Source organism: Bos indicus x Bos taurus, chromosome X (assembly GCF_003369695.1).
Source record: "Bos indicus x Bos taurus breed Angus x Brahman F1 hybrid chromosome X, Bos_hybrid_MaternalHap_v2.0, whole genome shotgun sequence".
NCBI lineage: Eukaryota > Metazoa > Chordata > Mammalia > Artiodactyla > Bovidae > Bos > Bos indicus x Bos taurus.
Window position 1 is genome coordinate 125349765 of NC_040105.1, and position 24030 is coordinate 125373794.

At 43.9% G+C, this 24030-nt stretch overlaps 2 protein-coding genes across 8 annotated transcripts in view; one reads left to right on the forward strand and one right to left on the reverse strand.

The window, feature by feature from the left end:
* The first annotated feature begins 1418 nt into the window (after positions 1 to 1418).
* GPR101 (G protein-coupled receptor 101) lies at positions 1419 to 11339 on the forward strand. 4 transcript variants are annotated; one of them, XM_027534487.1, is made up of 4 exons: positions 1419 to 1554; positions 3669 to 5283; positions 6961 to 6991; positions 7512 to 11339. In XM_027534487.1, exon 2 carries the CDS (start codon positions 3759 to 3761, stop codon positions 5268 to 5270), a length of 1512 nt encoding a protein of 503 aa, XP_027390288.1. In that variant the 5' UTR covers positions 1419 to 1554; positions 3669 to 3758; the 3' UTR covers positions 5271 to 5283; positions 6961 to 6991; positions 7512 to 11339. The 4 variants fall into 4 exon arrangements, 3 of the variants coding, with proteins under 3 accessions (XP_027390288.1, XP_027390287.1, XP_027390286.1); XR_003509722.1 differs by having other exon boundaries at positions 3669 to 7592; positions 8418 to 11339; XM_027534486.1 differs by having other exon boundaries at positions 6961 to 11339.
* A 2931-nt stretch (positions 11340 to 14270) lies between these two features.
* LOC113887349 (transmembrane 9 superfamily member 2-like) overlaps positions 14271 to 24030 on the reverse strand; it is an 80642-nt gene continuing 70882 nt past the window's right edge. For all 4 annotated transcript variants that reach the window (XM_027534444.1, XM_027534446.1, XM_027534445.1 and 1 more), the window contains one exon: positions 14271 to 14468. In XM_027534444.1, coding sequence (XP_027390245.1) covers positions 14401 to 14468 — 68 coding nt within the window. In that variant the 3' untranslated portion in view covers positions 14271 to 14400. The remainder of the gene's footprint in view (positions 14469 to 24030) is intronic.

Below are 24030 nucleotides of genomic sequence, written 5' to 3' on the forward strand. Positions count from 1 at the left end.
GTTTGAAACTGTGCATAATAAAATATATCCTCAACGGCCCTCCACGGATCTTGGGATCAAGTCCAAACCGGCATTCAGGGGCCATGAGGACTTGCCTCCACTCCATTTTTCTGGCTCACCTGCTGGCATTCACCATGCTGCAGCCTCTCTTGGCACCCAGCTCTCTGCTGCAGCCCTCTTTGCCCATGCATCTCCTTCTAGAACACATTCTCCCCGTCTGTCATGCCCAGAAGGAGGCTCATCATCCCTTGGAAACCAGATGAAAACAACCCCTCGTCTGGACCACCTTCCTGGGCCACCTTCCTGGACACGACTCTCTTCTGGGAGGCAGAGGGAGTTACAGTCTGGTGTTTGCTGGCCTGGTAAAGAGCAAACAATCGATGTGCATGTGTTTGGGAGAGACCCAGAAAGTCTTAGTTAATAGTGAAGTGAAACTCGCTCAGTCATGTCTCACTCTTTGGGACCCCATGGACTATACAGTCCATGAAATTCTCCAGGCCAGAGTACTGGAGTGGGTAGCCTTTCCCTTCTCCAGGGGATCTTCCCAACCCAGGGATCAAACCCAGGTCTCCCACATTGCAGATGGGTTCTTTACCAACTGAGCTACTAGGAAAGCCCCTAGTTAACAAAACAGGTACATTTACTTGAATTTCTGGCAAGTCAGGTAATCTCGCTCGGCTTCTGCTTCTGTCTCTATAAAAATGAAGATAATAGCAGCACTCATCTCACAGGGCTGGGGTAAGGATTCGAGGGTATTCTCTGTGTAAACAGTTTTCCCACAGTACCTGGGGGTGGGTGAACCAAGAGACTGACTTATAGACAGACTTCAGTCAAATACTAGAGTGGATAATTGAGCAGCTCGTCTTAGAGGAAATGCTCCCAAGGCCTACAGGAAAGGAACTGCTCTTTAGCTCTTGCTGGGAGCTAGAGCAAATTGTGGCAAATCGGTGATATCAGAGTCACTTCCTCTCAGAGTCCCGGGGAGGTTCATACTTGAGGGAGGGTGGGAGTGAGGCGGGGGGAGGGTCTTCCAAGGTCGAGGCCCCAGGCCCCGGCTAGCTTTCTGCTTCTCTTCGGAAGACGCGTGCCAGTCTCGGGCCTGGCCCTGGACAGAAATCCGGGGGGCTAGTCGGCAGGAAAACCAGCCCCGGTGACGCTCCCCAGTCTGAGTCCCCAGTGAGCTCGGACCGCCCGGGGCGCTGATGCCGGGTGAGCGGCGCTAAGCGGCCCGACGCAGTGCCCCCCGCCCGCCCGCTCCTCCGGACGCCCGCGGCCTCGTGCGTCAGCGGCGCGGGCGGGCGCGGGGGGAGGGGGGCGCCGCAAGGTGAGGGCCCCGCGCCGCCTTAAGACGCCGCGCGCCCCCGCCGCCGCTTAGAGCTCGCAGCGCGCCGCGCCGGCCGGACGTGCGGGCTCGGGCGCCCCGGCTCTCGCGGCTCGCGCCGCCAGGTTCCAGCTAGCGGCCGCCGGCGCCTCGGGAGGCCGCCCGGTCGAGCGCACCGCGTCCCGAGGGACTGGCACGCAGCTCCCGCGGCGCGACGCCTCCGGCAGCAACAGGTAAACGGCCCCAGCCCTGCTCCCTGCGCCCAGCCGGACCCCCATGTTCTGGCGCCCCGGACGCCCCGTCCACCGCGGGCGTCCACCAGACGCCCCGCGTGGAGTCCCCCCCCCGCCCCAACCCCCGGCGCGGCCCCTTCTCGGCCAGTCCCTAGCCCTCGCTTTTTCACTCGCACTTTCCCTCGTCCCCCGCCCCTATCGTCTCGATGTGTTCTCATTCTTTCTCACATTCTCTGCTTCCCATCGTCTCTTTTTAATTTTTTTCTATCTCTGTTTCCCCCGTCTCTTGCCCTGTCTCTCCTTCTTCTGTCTCTCTCTAATTGGCTCATTCATTGACTCTAGGTCTCTTTTCTCTATCATTCTCTCTGTCTCTGGGTGGCTCTCATTCTGTCTCTCATCTTTTTCTGTCTCTGTCTCTTGATGTTTTCTTATTCTCTTTCTCTGTCTGCCTCTCAATCTCTTGGCGCTCTCTCTCTCAGACTTCTCCCCCACCACCTTCGCCTCTTCCCCGGCTCTCCCCAGCTCACCCATCCCTCCACCCGCCACCGCCGAGGCCGGGTGGGCTGGAGAATGCAGACAGGATGCCGAATTGGGGGGCGGGGGGCATCCGCAGTAGGCATCCCCCCTGCATCCAGCCGCTTCTGAGCTGTGAGAAACTAGGAGGTTTATCCGCTAGAGCCCGCGGCGGCCAAGGCGGCAGCTGGTTTCCATGGTAAAATAAAGTCGACAGAGAGATAGGGATCAGAGACAGAGATCCAGCCAGAGATAAACCGAGGTGAGAGATCATCGGAGAAGGATAGTAAGAGAGACTGCACACACACTCAAACATACCAAAAAAAAAAAAAAGTGTTTCGCGAAAGTCCCAGAGAAGAGAGTGAGAGACAAAGAAGCTGACTCCCTTTAAGTGCACACGCTGGAAAGAGTCTGAGTAACGCAGAGGCAGAGATAATCAGGAGACACGGAGTAGATCCTGAGGGACACGGGCAGATAGTGATAAGGAGAGAACTTAAGGCGCAGGGAAGACAGAAGCTGCAGGAGGGAAACAGGGAGAGACACCGAGGGGAGAGGATCTGAGAAATTCAGAGCAAGAGCAGCGAGAGATGGGAGACGCTGAGAGACAGAACCCGAGAGAGAGACACGGTGACAGGAGAGCTGGAGAGATGCGGAGACGGTCAGAGACACACATTCAGTGAGTGATACTGAACAGGTGCACCGGGGACCCACGGAGATTGTCAGGGAAATAGACTGTGGGAGAAAAGTGGGGAGACAAGACAGCATCAGGGGAAGACGCATAAGCGCACGCACTAGCAAGCGACAGAGACAGTGACTGGCAGAGACACAGAAACGAGAGGGCATCAGAAAGAGACGGAAGGCGAGACAGGGACAAGACCCAGAGAAAGACGACGAGACGCAGAGACGCGCGCGCGCACACAGCCACGGAGAAAGTGCGCTGGCGAAAGCAGAGAGAAACTGAGGCGGAGAAGCTGACCGCGAGTGGGAGGGCGAGAGGGGAGTAACAGAAACGGAGGTGAGAGGAGAAGGACAGACTGGCAGAAGAGACACAGCGCACACGTGCTGGCAAGGGTCTGAGAAATAGGGACAGACCCCAGAGTGAGGGACAAGGGTGAGACAGAGAAAACCGGTAACGCGCGCACGCACACGCACACACACACACACACACACACACACACACGAGATACAGGAAAAGTGCGCTAATTAGAGACTCTGGGGAGAAAAAGACAAGTGTACACACGTAAACAGGCAGGGATGGAGCGCGCACGCGCATGCGCTAGCGGGAGAGCGCAGGGAGAGATTTCTGGAGAAACCCAAACTGCGAGACCCCCAGAGAGTGTGGGAGGCGCACGCGCCAGCTGGAGACAGCTGTGGGAGGGGTGTCTCGGAAACCCCCCAAAAGAGGGAGAGGCAGAGAGACCCAGAGAATAAGAGAAGGATTTAGAGAAACTGCCCGGACGCGGGGGAGAGACGGGGGCACGCGCACGGGGTCCCCGGGGCTGGGGTCCTGCAGCGCTGCTGCCCAGCGTGGAAGTACCCACCCCACCCCCGCGCCCCAAGCAGGGGGACTAACCCAGCCCGCGTGTTTCTTTCGTCCCCAGCCTAGGCGCTGAGTGTGTTCCGTGCGCCCCTTCGCCGCCCGCCGGGGCCGGCCCGGCGCCCGCACCTGTCGCCCTCCTGCCCCTGCCGCCATGGCGTCCACCTGCACCAACAGCACGCGCGAAAACAACAGCAGCCACGCGTGCATGCCCCTCTCCAAAATGCCCATCAGCCTGGCGCATGGCATCATTCGCTCGAGCGTTCTGCTCATCTTCCTCACCGCCTCCTTCGTGGGCAACATAGTGCTGGCGTTCGTGCTGCAGCGCAAGCCTCAGCTGCTGCAGGTGACCAACCGCTTCATCTTTAACCTCCTCGTCACTGACCTGCTGCAGATCTCGCTCGTGGCCCCCTGGGTGGTGGCCACCTCCGTACCCATCTTCTGGCCCCTCAACAGCCATTTCTGCACTGCCCTGGTTAGCCTTACTCATCTGTTTGCCTTCGCCAGCGTCAACACCATCGTGGTGGTGTCCGTGGATCGCTACCTGTCCATCATCCACCCTCTCTCCTACCCGGCGAAGATGACCCCACGCCGGGGCTACCTGCTCCTCTACGGCACCTGGATCGTGGCCATCCTGCAGAGCACGCCCCCACTCTATGGCTGGGGCCAGGCTGCTTTCGACGAGCGCAATGCCCTTTGCTCCATGATCTGGGGGGCCAGCCCCAGCTACACAATTGTCAGTGTCGTGTCCTTCATCGTCATCCCGCTGATTGTCATGATTGCCTGCTACTCTGTGGTGTTCGGGGCTGCCCGCCGGCAGCACGCGCTGCTCTACAACGTCAAGAGCCACAGCTTGGAAGTGCGAGCCAAGGACCGGGTGGAGAATGAGAACGAAGAGGGCGGCAAGAAGGATGAGTTCCAGAGTGAGAGTGAGTTCCACGGCCAGGATGAAGGTGAGGTCAAGGCCAAGGTGGACAGCGAGGAAGCCATGGAGGGCAGCAAGAAGGCCAAAAAAGGGAGCGTGGAGACTGGTGAGGGGAGCATGGAGGCCACTGGCAGTGAAGAGGTCAGAGAAAGCAACTCTTTGGTGGCCAAAGGCAGCACCAAAATTCAGAGCAGCAGGAAGGCAGACAAGGGCCGCCTAGAGGTCACCCAGTGCAACATTGACCTGGGTGAAGATGACCTAGAGTTTGGTGAGGATGACCTCCATTTCAACGAGGATGACATCGAGGCGGTGAACATTCCAGAGAGTCTCCCAGTCAGTCGTCGAAACAGCAATGGTGACCCCCCTCTGCCCAGGTGCTACCAATGCAAAGCTGCTAAAGTGATCTTCCTCATCATCTTCTCCTACGTGCTGTCCCTGGGGCCCTACTGCTTTCTAGCAGTCCTGGCCGTGTGGGTGGATGTCCAAACCAAGGTACCCCAGTGGGTGATCACCATAATTATCTGGCTTTTCTTCCTGCAGTGCTGCATCCACCCCTACGTCTATGGCTACATGCACAAGACCATCAAGAAGGAGATCCAGGATATGCTGAAGAAGTTTTTCTGCAAGGAGAAGCCCCCCAAAGAAAACAGCCACCCAGACCTGCCCGGAACCGAAGCCGGCACCGAGGGTGGAACTGAAGGCAAGATCGTCCCTTCTCATGATTCTGCCACTTCGCCTTGAAGTTGGTTCTAAGGTAAACCTTGAACTGTTCACAGAATACAGGAGCAGCTTTCTCTTAAATGGACCATCCACAATCGCGTTAATGCCAACCCATACCATTCCAGGCAAAGGTTCTGCACATGCCCCTCTCACCACAAGGTAGATGCATATATGGAAGAGGTAGGAACTGGGGTCTTCCCTAAAAAGTGTGCCCCTCAAAGAATAAACTTGAGGATTCTGACTGAAATTTCTCTCCCTCCCCCCGAAAAAAAAAGTTATTAGGCTCTAAATTTCTTAAAGCAACAAGGGCTATCCAATTTGGACATGTGCTTGGTATTATGTCTGTCTCCCCAGAGCTACCATGTATCAGTTTTTGCTCTGAGGGAAAAGGAAGATGATGCTGGTGAACTTAAGGACTTGTGAGCTCATGGGAAGGGCTCCAGCATATGTTCAACTGAAAGAAAAGCAATGGACCAAGTCATTCACGGAGCCCAGGAAGCAGAACCTGAACGACTGATCAACGTATTAGCCAAATTCTAGACTGAAGAGCCCCCACAATCTGGTGCAAAGACTATTACAGAAACTAAGGGCATTGTGTAGTTAAAAGACCAAGAAGGTTTCTATATCCTCCAAAGGGATCCAGAAAAGTGAAAGAAGATAATAGAGCATGTTTGAAATGGGGAGCTAGTCCAAGGGAGAAGATAGGAAAATCACACATCTGTGGGGCTAAACAGTTGACTTTTCTATAAAATCCTGGGTTTGGGCATGGGCGGAGGCCACAATTGTTTTATGCAAATGGAAAATTGTCTATTGACACTGAACTATTTTCTGTCTCCTATTTGAATAATAGTGGGACAGAAATCACCACTGTTTTACAATTTTCCCTTTGTGATTGAATTGAGATGCTCATGAGAATCCTCCAAATCACCTCTGCCAGTCACTTGTCCTACAAAACTCACACTGCCAATCAAGAGAGATATGCCCACTAGAAATGTCTTTTGTGTCCCTGAGATCATAAACAACACATATGATCTCCACATGGGGCAAAAGTAAGGCAGGATAAATGTTTTCCTTCGTCCAGGCACACCCATGAGTCTTTTCTACCTGTGACCATCTCTGAAACCTGTAAGCTCTCCACAGATGTGGTAGAGAAAAATAAGAGTTGGGAATAACAGAGAGGATGCTTTTTCAATACCTGGCCTATTACCTGACCTGTTCCAAACAATGCTAAATCGAAATATTCAGGTCAGACTTATCCTCATTATTTCTGTCGAAGTATATCACTTTGGGAAAACCTTTACAATATCTAAATCATCCTTAGGGTCAATACAGAGGAAGAAATTTCAAATCCCAAACCCTGAAATCACTTTGAGTGGGTATATACTTGTGTATTTCTGAGGGCACAGACCATATTGACATGACCAAATAACATGGAACCAAAAAATGGTCAAGACAGTGTTTTGATCCTCCTGAATATCACATTAAAGCAACTCTGTGATCAAGTGTTCAGGCAGAAATCCAATGTTAATATGGGTAGAGGGAGAGGAAAGAGTATTTCATGGAAAAAATGGTTGATCAGGTGCTGTATATAAAGACGGCCATATTCAGGGTTTAGTCTCATTCTTGTGTGATGACCATGTCTGTATTAGAACTGAAATTTCTTTCATTTAAAAGCCAAGCTCACTTATATTTTATCTCTTCCTCCTGACAGATTCCAGCATGAGCATCTCAAGGGGGAAGAGGTAAACAGCAGTCAGTGTATTTGGGCTGTGAATAAGTCTGCATGGAATTTGACATTGCCATGTTCAGAATTTAGGAAATAAATTTGGGGATAGTCCCAAATAGCATTGAGCTGACTCATAAATTTGATATATCCATGAAAATCATATTGATTTCAACCCCAGTAATTTGGAACTTGTGGTAATTCAGACAAGACATGGGGGCTAAAGTTTACCTTTGTAAATCATTTATTTTTATACCAAAATGTGAATTAACAGTCATAAATTTATGATACCAATTTATTGCCAAGCTCTTGTATCAGTCTGTCCTCAAAGGATTTCTGGGTGAAGAAATGGCCCATGTGACCAATCCTTCTATGGGGGGAGGGGTTTTGCCTTGAAGATCAGTCATGGTCAAAGGAGTTTGACGTAGTGGTAGCCTGTCCTTTAAGTAGAAATGCTTACCTGGGTAGGAAACAGGTTTTCAAACATAAGTGTCTCCAAATATTTTGTTGAAACTGAACTTCTTGTTTTATTTTTAAAGCGCAACCCCTTCAAAGTGTATCAGAGAAAATTGTTTGCCAAAATCCCAAATCCAAATGGAAGCAGAACCTGTCCAAGTGTGGTAAGTTCACTTAACACACACAACATCCTCCAGGGCACCAACACTCACCAATTTCCTTTTTCAAGTTCCTCTTTTCCCTAATTTAGTCATTGTCCATTCTCATAGCAAATTGGATTTTTCAAAGTCGAAAACCTTTTGAAAATAGGGGACTGGGAAAAGAGGACCTTTGAATTAAGAGCATTCTGCTTTGCTGACATCTTCTTAACGAACAATAGGGCCTCTAGTGAGCTCGGAGATAGCAACTGCTTCAAATTGTATGCTATTTTGAATAAAACACTATCAACTTAATGAGGTTTTACTGCACATACTGTTTTGTCATTTGAAAATCTGAAAGCACACACAGAAGTCATCATTAGCCTCACAGATCCTCGTGTGCAATAGCTTTCCCTAAATGTTTTTAAAGGAGGTGTTCTTCTGCCAAGGCCACTTCATACATGCAGTATAAATCCCATTAAAGTCCAGGGGCCAGACAAACCAGACTTTGAAATGATGTGGTTTCCAATTTAATGATTTCCTTATTTAAAAATAATAGAGCATCCAGTTTGCCAAGGAGTCGCAGGTGCTTTGACTAACACACCAATTTCAACAAGCTTGGGAAGGCAGTAATAAGGAGCAAGCCCCAGGCTTCTGTGACTTTTATGATTGCAAGGGTCCATCTTCTCTATGGCACCACAAATACCAGCTGCTTGGAAGTCCTGTGTACTTCCGGCCCCCTGCCTACCTCCTGCCATTATGCCCACTGCCTTCACCCCCTCCCCCTGCTGTGCTGGCCCTTCTTGAAGCTCTGTGTGCTCACTCACCCCCATTCATCGCCTTCCCACCCAGAGCTGACAGGTTCACAGGGACCCGGGGGCCCATGAAGCAGGGAAGAACAGAAGTAAACAGAGGGACCAGCAATTAAAGGTATTTTTCTGTCTCCTCCCCCAACTCCAGTCCAATTTAAAGATGAGGGGATATCTACTTCAAATTCAGCAGGTAAGGAAAACTGCCATTTTATCATAGAGGGGGTAGGTACCTCATTTCTTATCAAAAAACACCCACTACAACACATCTTAGGGAGCACATTCAATTCTGTAGATACTATCCAATTATTTCAGCAAAAAAAGAAAAACAGTAGAAAAATTACCTATAAAATTGTAAGGTGCCTGATACTGCCTTATTTTCTACATAATTAGCCAATTAAGCTAGGTAAAGTTACTTCAAAAGATTTTTTCATACTACCTAAAGAGTAACATGTAAGATTAAACTACACTTTCTTTTTAGACTTTGCCAAAATGCTCTTAAAACTATCTGAAATATACCATTTGGAAGAGAAATATTATGCATCATCTGGTCATTTGAATGCTCCAAAATAAAACCCTCAGAGGTCGTTAAGATCAAACAAAGAGAGTACCAATGTCAACTTGTGGACTGAATTTTTTTTTTCTCATAACTGCCCTCTCCCAGATTTTGAGGGAAAAAAAAAATCAAAAAAGTGTTTTCCCCTCATAATATCTTTTTTATTGTATTCTTCTTTAAGACAAACCCTTGTGCTGTCAGGAGAGGCTGCTCTAAGCAAAATGTCTTTTCCCTCTAGAGCAGACAAACGATTAAAGGAACAGGTGGCTGTGAGCCAGTCACCAAGATAAGGAGAGAAAATCTGGTCAGTCATGGCTTTTAACCCTCTCGGTCCTTATCTCTGTCTCTCCTTCTCTATGGGCCAGACAGGTGCTCCTGGCCCCTCTCAAAGCCCTTCCAAGCTGAGGCATGAGGAGACAAAAGCAGTGAGCCACAAACAACAGATCATAGCTTAGAAGTCAAAAAAGGAGAGAGACCCTTGCCATAAATTCTTTCCAGTTACTTACAATCTCTTCCTCTAAGGCAAAGGCCCAACTTGCTTACAGCAGTCTTCTGCTAAAAGCAGCACTGCTGACTGAAGGAAGAACTAGGAAAGCTAAAATTCACAACTAAAGTTCATTGCTCTTTGTTAAAAAGTAGAGTAAGAATCCTCAAGGTCAGTGAAGGTTGCCAATAGTTGTCAAGTATTTTCATCACTGCCTCTCAAAGCTCACCTGTCTCAACGTCTACACACCAAGGGGAAAACACAGTAACTTGTACACTCACAAGAGGTTTGCTATGGCCGAGAATTCCTTCCTGGATCTCTCTTGTTCTAAAATACACGCAAAAACAAGATTGGTTTCAGTTTGGTGCTTCAAAGTTGAGTGGATTCCCCACCCCTTCATCTGTGCTACAACTTTGATGTTAAAACTTTTGGTATTTTTGTCCGTTTCAGTGGTGTATTCCGTTCTGTAGTAATTCTTCTAAATGTAAGCTATTACTGTATATAAAATATGTGTTCTTGGAGATAAGGTGCTAGATATTAGACTGTACGTGTCTATAGATTGTGTCACCCTCAAAAATGGGTAGTGCGTCCATGTAAAGTTAGTGAATCAAATGCATGCACAATTCTATTTGTGACCCACACCTTGGTCAGTTTCCAAAGTAGAACATAGTATATTTGTGTTTAAAGTTTTCTTTTTAAAGTGTATACTACAGGATGTAGAAGAGGCTCCAAGGTGGAGTGGCAGGAAGTGGTGCCTTTCATTTCTTAAATCCCTGGTACAGTATACGACAGGTGAGAACTGATTCTCGTACAATTGGTCATTATGGCAACTTAATCATCTTGGCTGAAGTTGTCACTGGCAGTTCAACGACACGCTTGGCACTGGCACGCCTGTTTTCCATTCATTGTATAGAATGCAAAATGAAAAAGACAATCCTTTCATCCTTACAAAGCAAAGACCCCAGGACAGGCTATTGGAATCCTGTTAGCAGGATGGAAAGAATGATGTACTCTCAAGATCCAACCAGTACCTGACTGTGAACTGACAGTTTGCATTGAGCAGATCTATATTGTGACCATCTCTCCCCTCCCAGAGCAGTACCACAAACCAGAAAAAGGCTGCTCTGTTTTTTTTTTTTCTTTGATTGATTGCCTGAGAAGAGCTTAGATGGGTAAATAGATAAAGAAGTAGTGGGACTCCTCCAGGAGTCCCAGCTAAGATGTTTGAGAATTACAATCATATAGCAGCAGCATTTGCATCAGACAAGAAAAGAGAACTATGAGATGAGTTCATTATATTTTAAGAATAAAAATAGTAAAGCTAAAAGCTATATATATATTGAATAATTTCTAAAACTGCCTTTTAATACCAAATTTTATGTGCTGTTTTTGAGACTGAAAGCAGGAGGAAAATGCATTCAGTCAATAAACAGTTTTCTTTAGCATTTTGAATTTGAATTTTTCCTTTTCCTTTTCAAAAAGCATTTGCAATTTAAAAGTGCCTTTTCAAAGGATTGCCAAACTACAATCCTGGGGCCAAGTTCCCACTGGCACAACTTACCTTCAGGTGCACAAAATGGGTGGACTTAATCCTCCTCCCCCCAGCAAGAAGAGAAACCCCTTCACACCCCAGTCAAATTCATACATCAATACTGTTACACAGATCAGGAGTCTCAGAGACTCTGCCCAAGGACAAGGTTTCATATATTGGTTGACTTCAATTGGATCCTTTCTAAAATGGTTACAGCGCATGTTCTTGCTGGACAGGAATAATGGACTCCTGCTTGGGGAATGCAGAGAGATTGATGTTTGTGGTTTAACTAAATATTATTAAATAATGTTTGTGTTTCTTAAATAGGTGCTGTTAATCTGTCCTTGGTATATTCTTCTTAAATATGCTAAATAAAGTCTAATTTTAATGCGTATCTGGTTATTGTTCCGAGCTCCATGGGAAAAACATAAAGGAGGGAGACACATAACCAGTTCTCCATCCCTTCTCTTTTGGTTGAACAAAGGAGACAGGGGAGAAACTAATCAGAGTACATGGTAGAATGAAATATGTGGGCTCCAATATTTTTGCATTGTTTTTCCAATATAAGGAATATGCAGTGGGAGGGGGAGTGGTCTTCAGGGGCTTGCTGGAAGAGGGGATTCTGCTTAGCCCTCCCAAAGTGAGAGTGGTCAGATTTCAAAAATAAACTTATGGTCACCAAACGGGAAAGGTGGGGAGGGATTAATTAGGAGTTTGCGATTAACAAATACACACTACTACATATAAAATATATAACCAACAAGGACCTGCTGTATAGCACAGAAAACTCTACTCAATGCTCTTTTCTAACATATATGGGAAAAGAATCTAAAAGAGTGGATATATGTGTACGCATACCTGATTTACTTTCTGGCACACCTGAAACTAACACAACATTGTACATCAACTATTCTCTCATATAGGGACTTTCCTCGGTGGTCCAATGGTTACGACTCTACCCTCCCAAATGCAGGGGGCCCGACTTCGATCTCTCGTCAGGGAACTAGATTTCATATGCTGCAACTAAGACCTGGCTGTTTGTTGTTTAGTCACTCAGTCATGTCCAACTCTTTTGTGACCCCATGGACTGTAGCCCACCAGGCTCCTCTGTTCATGGAATTTCCGAGCCAAGAATACTGGAGTTGCTATTTCCTCCAACAGGTGATCTTCCCGACCCAGGAATTGAACCCACGTCTCCTGCATTGGCAGGCTGACTCTTTATCACTAAGCCACCTGGGAAGCCCCAAGACCCAGTTCAGCCGAATAAAATAAATATTTTTAAAAAACTATAATCTCATATAAAATTTTTTAAAAATGGCAAACTGAGGGTGGGTGGTCAGAGTGGAAAAATGGGGCCAGATGGCTTGTGGGGCTCTCAAACGCCAGCCTTATTCCAAAGGCCATGAAGTTGTTGGGGTGGGGGTGAATAGGCTTTAAGAAACAGTACTGCCCAGCACCTGGATCACCCCCACTGGGCTCCTGGCCCTGCTGTCCTGCTACTCATGAGCAGGACACCTCCCTTGGCACAATTAAGCCACGCACAGACCATTCTCACCACCACCACCACCCCCCCCACACACACACAATCCAGTTCCAACTCACCAGGGTTTATGTAACAAGAGGCAGGACCGTGTTCCCTCAAGCCCCAGTTTAAGAAAATGGGTCTGCCTCTAACACCAACCGTAACATGAAAGCACGGGGCACAGATGAGACAAACAAATATGTCTAAAACTTAAAGAGTCTACTAGTTCCTCTCAAGTCCAGGTGCTTGACCTACTGGTAGCCCTTCTTCTCCAAATCTTATCAGTGGTGGTATAAGGAGCTGCTCCTTGTACCTCTGAAGCAGCCCTACAGAGGTTCAGGGAGCTATCCATGCCCATTTCAATCAAAAGAAAGTGCCCTCCCTTCTCCATTTTCACTCCAAAATTAAATTGAATACTTACCTACATGCTGTATTTCAAGATGTTAAAAGATGGCTGCCTTATTCACACAGTCACCTTTAACCCTGATTTGTGAATGCCCACCAGGCAGTGACCTTCTGCTATAGAAATACTTTTACTAATACCTTCTAACAAGCTACCAGTGCAAGCAAGTGAGCTCAGATAAAACGATCAGGCAGCAAACCTGGTAGGAGCTGAGTCCCCTGAAGCTGGAACAATGCTTAATGCAGAGTATTTAGAGGAGAAGGGGCCTGGTTCCAAGGCATCACCTCATAACAGCTCTTCCTCTCAGGCAGGGTTTAGGGGTCAGCTTTCGATTATGAGACTGAATGCGAGAGGTCTAAGAGGATCTGAAAATCCCACTGTCAAGAGACAACTCTGACCGTCTGTAGCCACTCCTCCCCTCAGTCTGCTCCAGGCCCCCGTCACAACCCTGCTCCTTCCAATATAGAAGGCCTACTACAGGCGACCAAATGAGTTTCTTCTTCCCCAATGCAACTAGTCAACTCTTCCTCCCTCTCCTACTCTCTTTCAGAATGCAGTTCTCTGACCTTGTCCCTCTTCATTCCAGACTCTCCTTCAAGAGCCACACCACCTCTTTGATCCCTGCACACACCAACATGTATTCCTCAGCTTGAGGGCGACTTTGAGAACATTCATGAATTGAAGGGTATGTATAGATGGTTTTTAAATGTTTACCTCAATAAGACAAATATTTATCAATAATATTTACCACAAAACAATGTATGAATTTCATGCCATCTCCCCTGAAACTGCAAGCTCAAAGAATATTTGCAATACAAATTCCCAATATTTAGGGAGTTGTGACACCTGACTATTGTCTAATAGGAGCAAATAAATCCAAGAGAATTGACTTCAAAGATTTGTTATCTACACAACTAAGTCAAGCTTACACACTCTCAGCACATTCTCCAAGGGCAGCAAGCAAAAACAACAGGCAACTAAACAACCACGAATGTACAGATTCAATTGAGTAATAAGACAACAGGATCTGGTATTTCATAAACTCTGTATGCTAAACCAATGGATATTTTTAAGTGATCACCCAGATACAAAGGTGTAATATTGTTTGTACAATCAACTTAAGTTGGAAAATGTCACATTTTACCTAACATTTATTTGACAGTAGTTTTGATGTTCTGAACAGACGAGGAAGAAAAAGAAGGGGAAAAAACCTTCTCAACTGAAAAACCAATGTACTTAAATTAAGAAAAAGTACCTCCCTTGCTCTGATTGTTTTAAATTAAATACCCTCTTATGGTATCATTTCAGGAAAATAGTACTTAGAATAAACCTACTTGCCACCTTGATTTTTCTCCCATACAATCGCATTTTGTGTTACACAAACTGAGGCCAGACAGTGAGATTTTTTAATTGATATATATTTAAAAGCATGCAATTGGAAGCATATGTATCTCTGTAGATGTTCATATAAGATACAGATACATATTCAAAGGCAAGGGTGACGTGCCTTGAAGCCTTTGGCGGGATTCTTTAATCCACTTTCACCACGCTGTAGATTTTAGAAATAAAAATAAAACAGGAAAAAAATCCAACAGTTCCTGAAACAAAATGAGAAAGATCTTTGTTAACCAGACATTATAGAAAATCAAAATAGCTTTCTCAAAAATGCAAAGCACGTCAGTTTGGAGATGGAGTACTGATTCTCTGCATCTCAAGACCTGTACTTTATCCAGTAAAAATCACCAGGCTCTCTTGCTGAGCAAAGAGGATGAGCAGCAGGGCTGGAGGCAGTCACCTGCAAAGGGGTGTGAGAATCCATTTGATTGAACACTGCAGGTCTCTAACCAAAGCAAAAAACAAGTAGCTTAAGTTCTCTATTTCAAAATGGATACAAAAAGGTCCAAGGCTACTTTTCTAACACAAGAAACTTTGTATAACTTGCTTCAATTTGGAAAATGTAAATAACCATTATCATTATGCATAGCAAAATCAGGAATAATCTTGGGACTTCCTTCGTGGTCCAGTGGCTAAGACTCCGCTTCCCACTGTAGGGGGCCCGGGTTCGATCTCTAGTCAGGGAACTAGATTACACATGCCACAAGGGTTCATGTGTGGCAACTAGAGATCCTGTGTACCACAACCAAGACCTGGCGCAGCCAAATAATTTTTTTAAAAGCAGGAGTAATCTATTTACTTATATAATCAGAGCATATATTAGTTTTCTAAATGAAAGTTTTATATTATTAAGCTTGAGAAACATCCCATCTCTGGGGATTTATCCTAAAGAAATGATCCTATAGAGGAAAGAATGTCATGCAAAAAATGTTCATAATACTGATTTATAATATTGCAAAACTACAAACAAACCAAATGCCCCCAAATGATGGACTAAGATGAAATAAGAGAGGCAGCAGAAATGTCAAATAGAGACTTCCCTGGTGGTCCAGTGGCTGGGACTCTGAGCGCCCCTTGCAGGGGGCCACGGTTTGATCCCTGGTCAGGGAACTAGATCCCATGTGCTGCAACTAAGAGTTTGTATACAGCAATTAAAAAAAAAAAAAAAGATTCCATGTGCCACAACTAAGACCAGCGCAGCCAAATTAATTGATTAGTTTAATTTTTTTTATTTAAAAATGACAAATATAAAGATATATAAAGCAGCATGGGCCAATCTTTTTTAATAACATTTATTTATTTTACTTTTGGCTACATTAGGTCTTCGTTGCTTTGCTTAGGCTTTCACTAATCTTCATTGCGATGTGCGGTTTCTCATTGCAGTGGCTTCTCTTATTGTGGAGCACAGGCTCTAGGGCTCGTGGGCTTCAGCAGTTGTGGCTCACAGGCTTTAGAGCACTGGCTCAGGAGTTGTGGCACGGGGGCTTAGTTAATCAGAGGCATGTGGAATCTTCCTCAGTCAGGGATCAAATTCGTGTCCCCTGCACTGGAAGGTGGATTCTTATCCACTGTGCCACCAGGGAAGTCCTGGGGCAATCTTTATAATATGGTATTAGGTGAAAAAAGCCAGGTCTTAAACAACTTCCAGGTTATCACACCTATGAGAACATTACATAAGCTTTAAACCCACAGACTAGAGCACAGCATAAATGAAAGAAGATACTTTCCTATTTTAGAGTGACATGATTATGGACAAATTTTTCTTTAACATAGAATTCCATTGATGTTCATACTATAAAAATAAATTTTCAAATGACCTTAATGTTCAATGACTTAATTGAAGAAAATTCTAATCAGATTTTGATATAATAAGATCAAATCCCATAGTCTAAGTGGGGCACCATAAGACAAGTCAACCATCTAGAAAAATATCTTAATAGCAAGATCACAGAAAGCTTTAGGCAGGATTTGTTACATTTTTCTATGCCAATTTCTAAATTTAGAATAACTTTCCATCCTATATACCATCATGCCACTTCCCTCCCACTCTTTACAGCTCCTTGTCAGTTAATAGGGTATCAAACCAGTCAATCCTAAAGGAAATCAGTCCTGAATATTCATTGGAAGGACTGATGCTGAAGCTGAAGCTCCAACACTTTGGCCACCTGATGAGAAGAGTCAACTCATTGGAAAAGACCCTGATGCTGGGAAAGATTGAAGGCAGGAGGAGAGGGCACAACAGAGGATGAGATGGTTGGATGGCATCACCAACTCAATGGACATGAATCTGAGCAAACACCAGGAGATAGCAAAGGACAGGGAAGCCTGGCATGCTGCAGTCCATGGGGTTGCAAAGAGTCGGACATGACTGAGCGACTGAACACACACATGGTATAGTGATAAGATTATGGGCTCTAGAGGGACACAAATGTCCTCTGTTGGTTATTTGTTGATCTTAGGCAAGTGAGAATCTTGCCAACCCTCAGTTTTCTAAGCTGAAAAATGGGGATGATAATACCTTTTCCTACTTTTGTCTCCCTTTTCTGAATCCAACAACTTCAAAGGTTCATGAGATAACATATGTCTGAATCTAAAACACTCCTGATTTCCATTTGCTGCATATTAGTCCCATAAATTATGAAAATGTCTATGAATTCTCAACTTTTTGATGCTCTACTTAAAATACCAAAATGTGTCCTACCCAAAACACAAAAATTCATCAGCCCTCACACTGTTCTGAGAGCTGACTGAGCTAAAGAATCTGGACTTTAGAGTCACGCAGACGTTTAGCTGGGTGATGTAGAACAAGCTACCTTTCTCCTTTGTTCCTCATAACTGAAAAGGAATCACACTCCCATCCACCCAACAGGCTTGACCTGAGGCAAAAAGGACAAAATACATTGGAGTGTCTGTCAAAATAGGCACTCAAGAAATGATGTTCTGATCAATCACTGATGTTCTGATCTGGGGTTGAAAAGTATGTTCACTTGGGATTTATTCGACTTAACTCCTCAATATCAACTGTAGCCTGGAATCACCTGGGAAGATTTAACAAATACTATTGTCTGGGTCACACCCTCAGCTATGCTACTTAACTGGTTGAGATGCAGCCTGAATGTCAAGATTTTTTAAATCTCCCCAGGTCCTGCTACTATGAAACCAGGGTTCAGAACCTCTGGGCTAGCCTATCTGTCTTCCTTCCTTCAATGTTTCCTTCCTTCCTTCCTTTCTTTTTCTTCCTTCCTTCTCTGTAAACAAACATTAAATATTAAGAAAGGTGTGGAAATTTCTAAGGGCCATTGAACCACACAAGTTAAAAGCAATGTAAAGGAGCAGGCTTCCCAGGTGGCTCAGTGGTAAAGAATCTGCCTGCCAATACAGGAGATGCAAGAGACATGGATTCAATCCCTGGGTCGGGAAGATCCCCTGGAGGAGGAAATGACAACCCACTCCAGTATTCTTGCCTGGAGAATCCTATGGACAGAGGACCCTGGCAGGCTACAGTCCATGGAACTGCAAAGAGTCAGATACAACTGAGTGACTCAGTAACAACAAGGGATCTGGAGAAATTTAAAAAAATTTTCTACAGCTCAACTGCTGGTACTACAACTTAAGGATAGAAAAAGGGAGATGGAACAAAAAGGGAGAAGTATTATACCTTTGATGTCTTTGCCTACATTTGTCCCAGGACAGAGAAAGTACTAAACCAGTACTAGAAATGTCCTAGTTTCTTTCTAAACTTCGTAACCTTTTCTCATTAGGTCAGGAGACACATTACAAAAAGACAAACCAACTACCGGATCTTGAATGAGGCAGTCCAAGACAAGCAGAGAAGCTCATTTTCCCCCATCCTTTCCCTAAATGCAATTCTACAATGAGAAAAACAAAATTCACAGCCTGATCTAGGACTGGCATCCAATACACATTTCCTCCAGGGCCTTCCCAAAGTCTTCATGTACACTTGAAAAAGAAGAAACTAGCTAAATAAAACATTTTGAAAGTCTATCACATTCTATTCAATATAAACAAACCTTTAAAGAGGCTTTCCACAGCTACTGTGGGGACTAAATTCCAATATATATTAATTTGAGAATTGGCACCTGTGACTAAGACATGCAGAAAAGATTTTCCTAACATTGGAATTAGAGCCATTGCACAGAAGAATAAAGAGAAAGCTTATTTGGAGCAAAGGTCTTAGGGACCTTGACTCTCTTCAGCCATATTTGATTCAGTTTTCAGTAAACACTTTCTCTGGGCCTGGCACTTGCCAGGTAATGTAAAGGATAGAAAAAGTGGCTCAGGGACTTCCCTGGCAGTCCAGTGGTTAAGACTTCTCACTTCCACTGCAGGGGGTGCAGGTTTGATCCCAAGAGGGGGAACTCAGATCCTGAGTGCTGTGAGGTGTGGTCAAAATGTAAAAAAGTAGCGGGGGGGGGACCTCTGGTGGGGAACAATGTCAGTGGCTAATCAACATATTGCTGCTTATATAGAGGTCACAGTCAAAGACTTGGAAAGGACCCTTGACTCCAGTCTTTCTCACTTTCATATTTTATCAGTCACCAAGACCTTCCAATTCCAACTTGGAATTTGTTTGAAGTGCAAATATTTTATTTTACATTCTTACTTAAACACTTCTTTTCACCTGCCTTCATGGCCCAGTGGGCAGTGAATCACTCTCATACATACTTTTCTTCAACTGACTACTTACGTGATACAGAATACAACCACTTTTCCCCTCTCAATTGGTAACCTGTGACATTTTTTGTTTCTGTGTTTACTGCAGAAACTCTTAATAGAGACAATTTAATATAATTTATAAACATATTTTATACTCACATTTGCATAATTGTATAACATAAAAATAAAAATCAGAGATGGTAAATGTAGTTTTCACTGATTCCTTGATTAATTTATGCTTACTTTCCAAGCTCAATGCTCTATCAATAATAAAATAATGCTTCCTATGATCTTTTCTCTAAAAACTTTATTATCACTTCTAGAACATGATTGGTGTTGCTTTTTTATGGGAATCTTCTGAATCCATCCCCTCCATCCACCTGTCCATCTCCATAGCCATCGGGTCTTAAGTCATACTCACTAAATCTCTCATCTACAAAACTATCTCTCTTGGCTTGTCTTTATGGCCAGTCTCCCTCTCAAATCAATTCTCCACTCTGTCAGAGTGATTGTGATATTTCCAAAACACAAATTTGATTGCCCAGCCCCTACTTACAAACTATAAATAGCTTCCCATAGCAAAGGTACTTAAACCCTGGAGAGTATCACAAACTTGTTAAGCAATTAAAAATACAGATAAGCAAGGATTCTGATTCAGAAGCTTTGGGATAGGCCCTGGGCATCAGATTTATTGGTTTTAGTTGGTTTAGTTTAGCCAGAGATATGAACAAATACCTTCATGACCAAGACAATGACGATGATGATTATAATAATGACAATAGCTGTTATTTATTAAATGCTTGGGTTTCCCTGGTGCCTCAGTGGTAAAGAATGCCTGCAGTGCAGGAGACGACGGTTTGATCCATGGGTCAGGAAGATCCCCTAGAGAAGGGAATGGCTACCCACTCCAGTATTCTTGCCTGGAGAATTCCACAGACAGAGGAGCCTGGCGGGCTACAGTCCACAGGGCCTCAAAGAGTCGGACACGACTTAGCAACTGAGCACAGGGAAAAGGAATAACGTCCCTTCCTTTGAAATTTTACCATGATGCTTGAAACTAGAAGAATACTAGCTACCACAGGGCCCAGAGTTAGAATAGGTCTGTAACTACCTGTACTGGGAAAAAATGTTAAGACCTTGAGGTTTTCAATATTCTTGAAAATAGAGAACACTGTGTTCTGTTCATTCCAATAGTACCCGGCATTTTGGTACATAAATATAAGCCAAAATAAAAATGAGCTGGGACTGAAGAGGTAATAGAATTATCCCAAAGATTATACTGGCCTTGACTCCCTGTATTCTAGAATAATGGGGAAAAATTGGAAGGATGTGCCTTTATTTTTTTAAGAAGGGCTGGAAGGGTTGAAAGAGCATGAAAAAGACTTGGAATGGGCTGTTATCATCATCTGTCCCTGAGGGTGAAGTTTTATGGCTTTAGGTACATGCGCCTGTCTTCATTGTCCCAATTACAGGAAGTCCACCAGATCTAACAGAAGGCCACAGAGGAGATTTCACAGGCATCATTTGGTGGTTTGTTTGCCCTAGCTTAAAGAAAGTACCTCTTTCTTAAGGAGGATGTGGAGAGTTGTGTTTAAGAGAATAAACAGTGGAGTCAGACCAACCAGGGTTTGAATGAATCATAGCTCCCAGACTAAGCTAGCTAAGTGACCTTGAACAAGTCACTTAATCTCTCTGGACCTCAGTTCCTCATCCATGCAATAGGAGTAATATGACTTACACTTCATAATAGTTAGACAATTAGGTGAAAATTGAGATAAATGTATGTTAATAGTTGACACATAATTGACTCAATAAGAAATAAATAGTATTATATCTTATGTTTTCATATTTGCTGTAAGCACCTTGCCAAGCCCATAAAAAGTTTAATAAATATTTGTTGGCTGCTTAACAATTAGCATTAATACATCTTTATTCCTTTCTGATCTTTTGTCCTTTAGAATTTAAATTTTTAATAAGACAGAGACAATTTGGTATAATAAAGCACAAAAAGACCACTATAGCTAATATTTGTATATTAAGATAATTGGACTTTTCCTTCAGTATAGTTTATTTCATCATGCACTGTGTGAGAACATTTTTCACTTCAATTTAGTGACAAAAATATTATACAGTAGACACTCAAAATATACTGAACTTTATTTGCTCCTTTTAATTAATAAAAATATATTTAAAGCATAGATACTTAGTGAGAAAATCAACAGAAAAGCACTCTGAACTTGGCTGATACTTCTGGGTCTTAGAAACTCTTTGCATCATACTGGCTTCAATCACTGCACAGTGACTGTTGATTCAGAGTCTCTGATTCTAAACATGTTCTCTTGAGATGAACAAAACTATATTTGGAAAATAGCATTAACTCCCAAGTAAAAGTGAGGTTCAAAAATAGTATTTCTTACAGTACTATTAACATTTTGGGCCAGATAATTCTTTGTTGTACATCACAGGATGTTTAGCACTATCCTTGGCCTCTACCCACTAGACGTCATCAGCATCCTCCCATCCCAGTCGTGACAATCAAAACTGTCTCCAGATATTGCTAAATGTCCTATAAGGGGATAAATTTGTCCCTGGTTGAGAACCACTGCTCAAGAAAAATAGACTGTGGCTAAATGCAAACATTTATATAAAATGTTTAATTTACTACCCAATGATAATGCCAACCAGGATTTATATTAAACCATAAACTCTATTATCATAATAGAACATAGCAGTTAAACTTTAGTAGAACGAATCTTAAGCGTTAGATCTGAATTGGTTATTCTGATCTTATATCTATTATATCAAACTAGAGATACATTATTTCAATTAATTTTAAGACTTTAATTCATTTGTTGATATCAAAAAGAGAACTTGATGCAAATTTAAAAAATTCACTGTCCTCCAATCAAGATCAAGTATCCACATCTGTGCCAACCATCAATCTCCATTAGAGATCTGAGTAAAGCGATCAAATTAGAAGATATCACAGCCTACTTGGTCATGCATAGAGTTCGTTTCTTTAATAGCTGGTTTCTTAACAGCTGGTTAAACTAGTGATACTGAAACTAGTTAGGATTTGGGATAAGTCACCCAACTTGAACTGAAGTTTATCTTTGTCTCTACAATGTAACATTTCCCTCCTGGTACCCTTTGGTGACATTATTGGTATAGTGTGGCTTATCCTTGTGCCTGTTCTTTGAATTCTATTTCAAAATGTTATTTACACATCTGTTAGTGTGCTATGTACTGAAAATTGAGTAGAGGAACACCAGCCACAATGCACATCATTTCCTTTGCCTCAAAAACTGAGAGGAAGAAAATACTGGGGTGCCATTTTAGACATACTGAGCTAACAAAAAACAAAACCATTTTGGGGGGGGGGGTTGGTTATTGTTTCTGTTAAAATAATACTCAATGCCAGCCGAGGCTGTAGTGAAAACAATACAACTCTGCTGATGCCAGAAAAGCATAAAGAGCCATAAAAATATTTATGCTTTTTGACCCTGTCATCCCATTTCACAGACTATCCTAAGGAAATAATTCAAAGTCGGCGGGGGGGAAGGCGGTGGGGGTGGTCAACAGTGAAGAAACAGTTAAGTAATCTTCTCAACAGATTAAACAGCCATAAAAGTGGCAAATATAAAGGATATATAGGAACATACTCAATATTGAAAAGTGATAGCTATGAGGTCCTATACTTCCATTATGATGCCATGGATGAATTCAAGTACCAAAGAGGAATGTGGTGACCACAAGGAAGAACTTCGGATGAGTGCATAATTATTCTAAGTTAGTGTAAAACTCTCGGAGAAGGCAATGGCACCCCACTCCAGTACTCTTGCCTGGAAAATCCCGTGGATGGAGGAGCCTGGTAGGCTGCAGTCCATGGGGTCGCTGGGAGTCGGACATGACTGAGCGACTTTCCTTTCACTTTTCACTTTCATGCATTGGAGAAGGAAATGGCAACCCACTCCAGTGTTCTTGCCTGGAGAATCCCAGGGATGGGGGAGCCTGGTGGGCTGCCATCTATGGGGTCGCACAAAGTCAGACACGACTGAAGCGACTTAGCAGCAGCAGCAGCAGTGTAAAACTCTTCAGTATATTTTACACACGAGTAGATATTGCTAATTTTAAAGTTCTCATTTAAAAAAAATTCACTCTCAGAAAGATCTGCCTGTAGCAAGAAAGAGTAATCAGCAATTAAGAACTGTACTTTTGTGTACATCTATATTCTCAAGACTAATTATTTCATTAAGAATGTTTTCCTCAAAAGTGAAACACCATGAGCAGAGGCAATAAGCCTTGCTTCCTGCTGTGAACCTCAAAATATAATGGTGAAATGGAATATAGAGATGCCATTCAAGAGTCTTAGGCAGAAAGGGGTTCTTAAAGAACAGTTGTAGAAAATGGATGTCAAAAGCACACTTGACGATTTAAAAATTTTTTCCTGATATGAACGATAACCAGGATTTACTTTGGGGGTTTTTCATGATTTAATTTTAAAATAGATATGGAGATCTCTTTTCCTCTCCCCACCCGCCGCCATGAAAACTAATTTGCTCTGATTCAAGACAGGGACATAGGAAGATCCTAAACTCACCTCCTCCCATAGACACACCAAACCTACAGCAATACATGAAACAAATTCCTCTGAAAAAAACCTGGCATAGCAACATCTTCACATAGCACAAATGAGAGGGGAAATTACATCATAGTGGGTAGGAAAGGCTGGGACAATGATCTCACCATAAACCCCAAATCCAGCATGGTGATACACAATTGGGAGGGAATCCAAAACCTGGAGCTTCTTTCTGAGGACCAAAGGGTTCATGCCCTACATCAGGCACTCCAACCTCTAAGACTGGCACCTGAGAAATAAACTCTCCAGACATCTGGTTTTGAAAAACCATGGGGCTCACACCCATGAGACCCAAGCAGCTGATACAAACTGAAGTTTGGCTCTTAAGGGCTCATATGCCATCTCCAAAATATACTAATAGTTCATGCAGCTCAATATATTTAAAAAAAAAAAAAAACAAAAAACACCCAATCCAAAAAAAATGGGCAGAAGATCTAAAGAGTCATTGC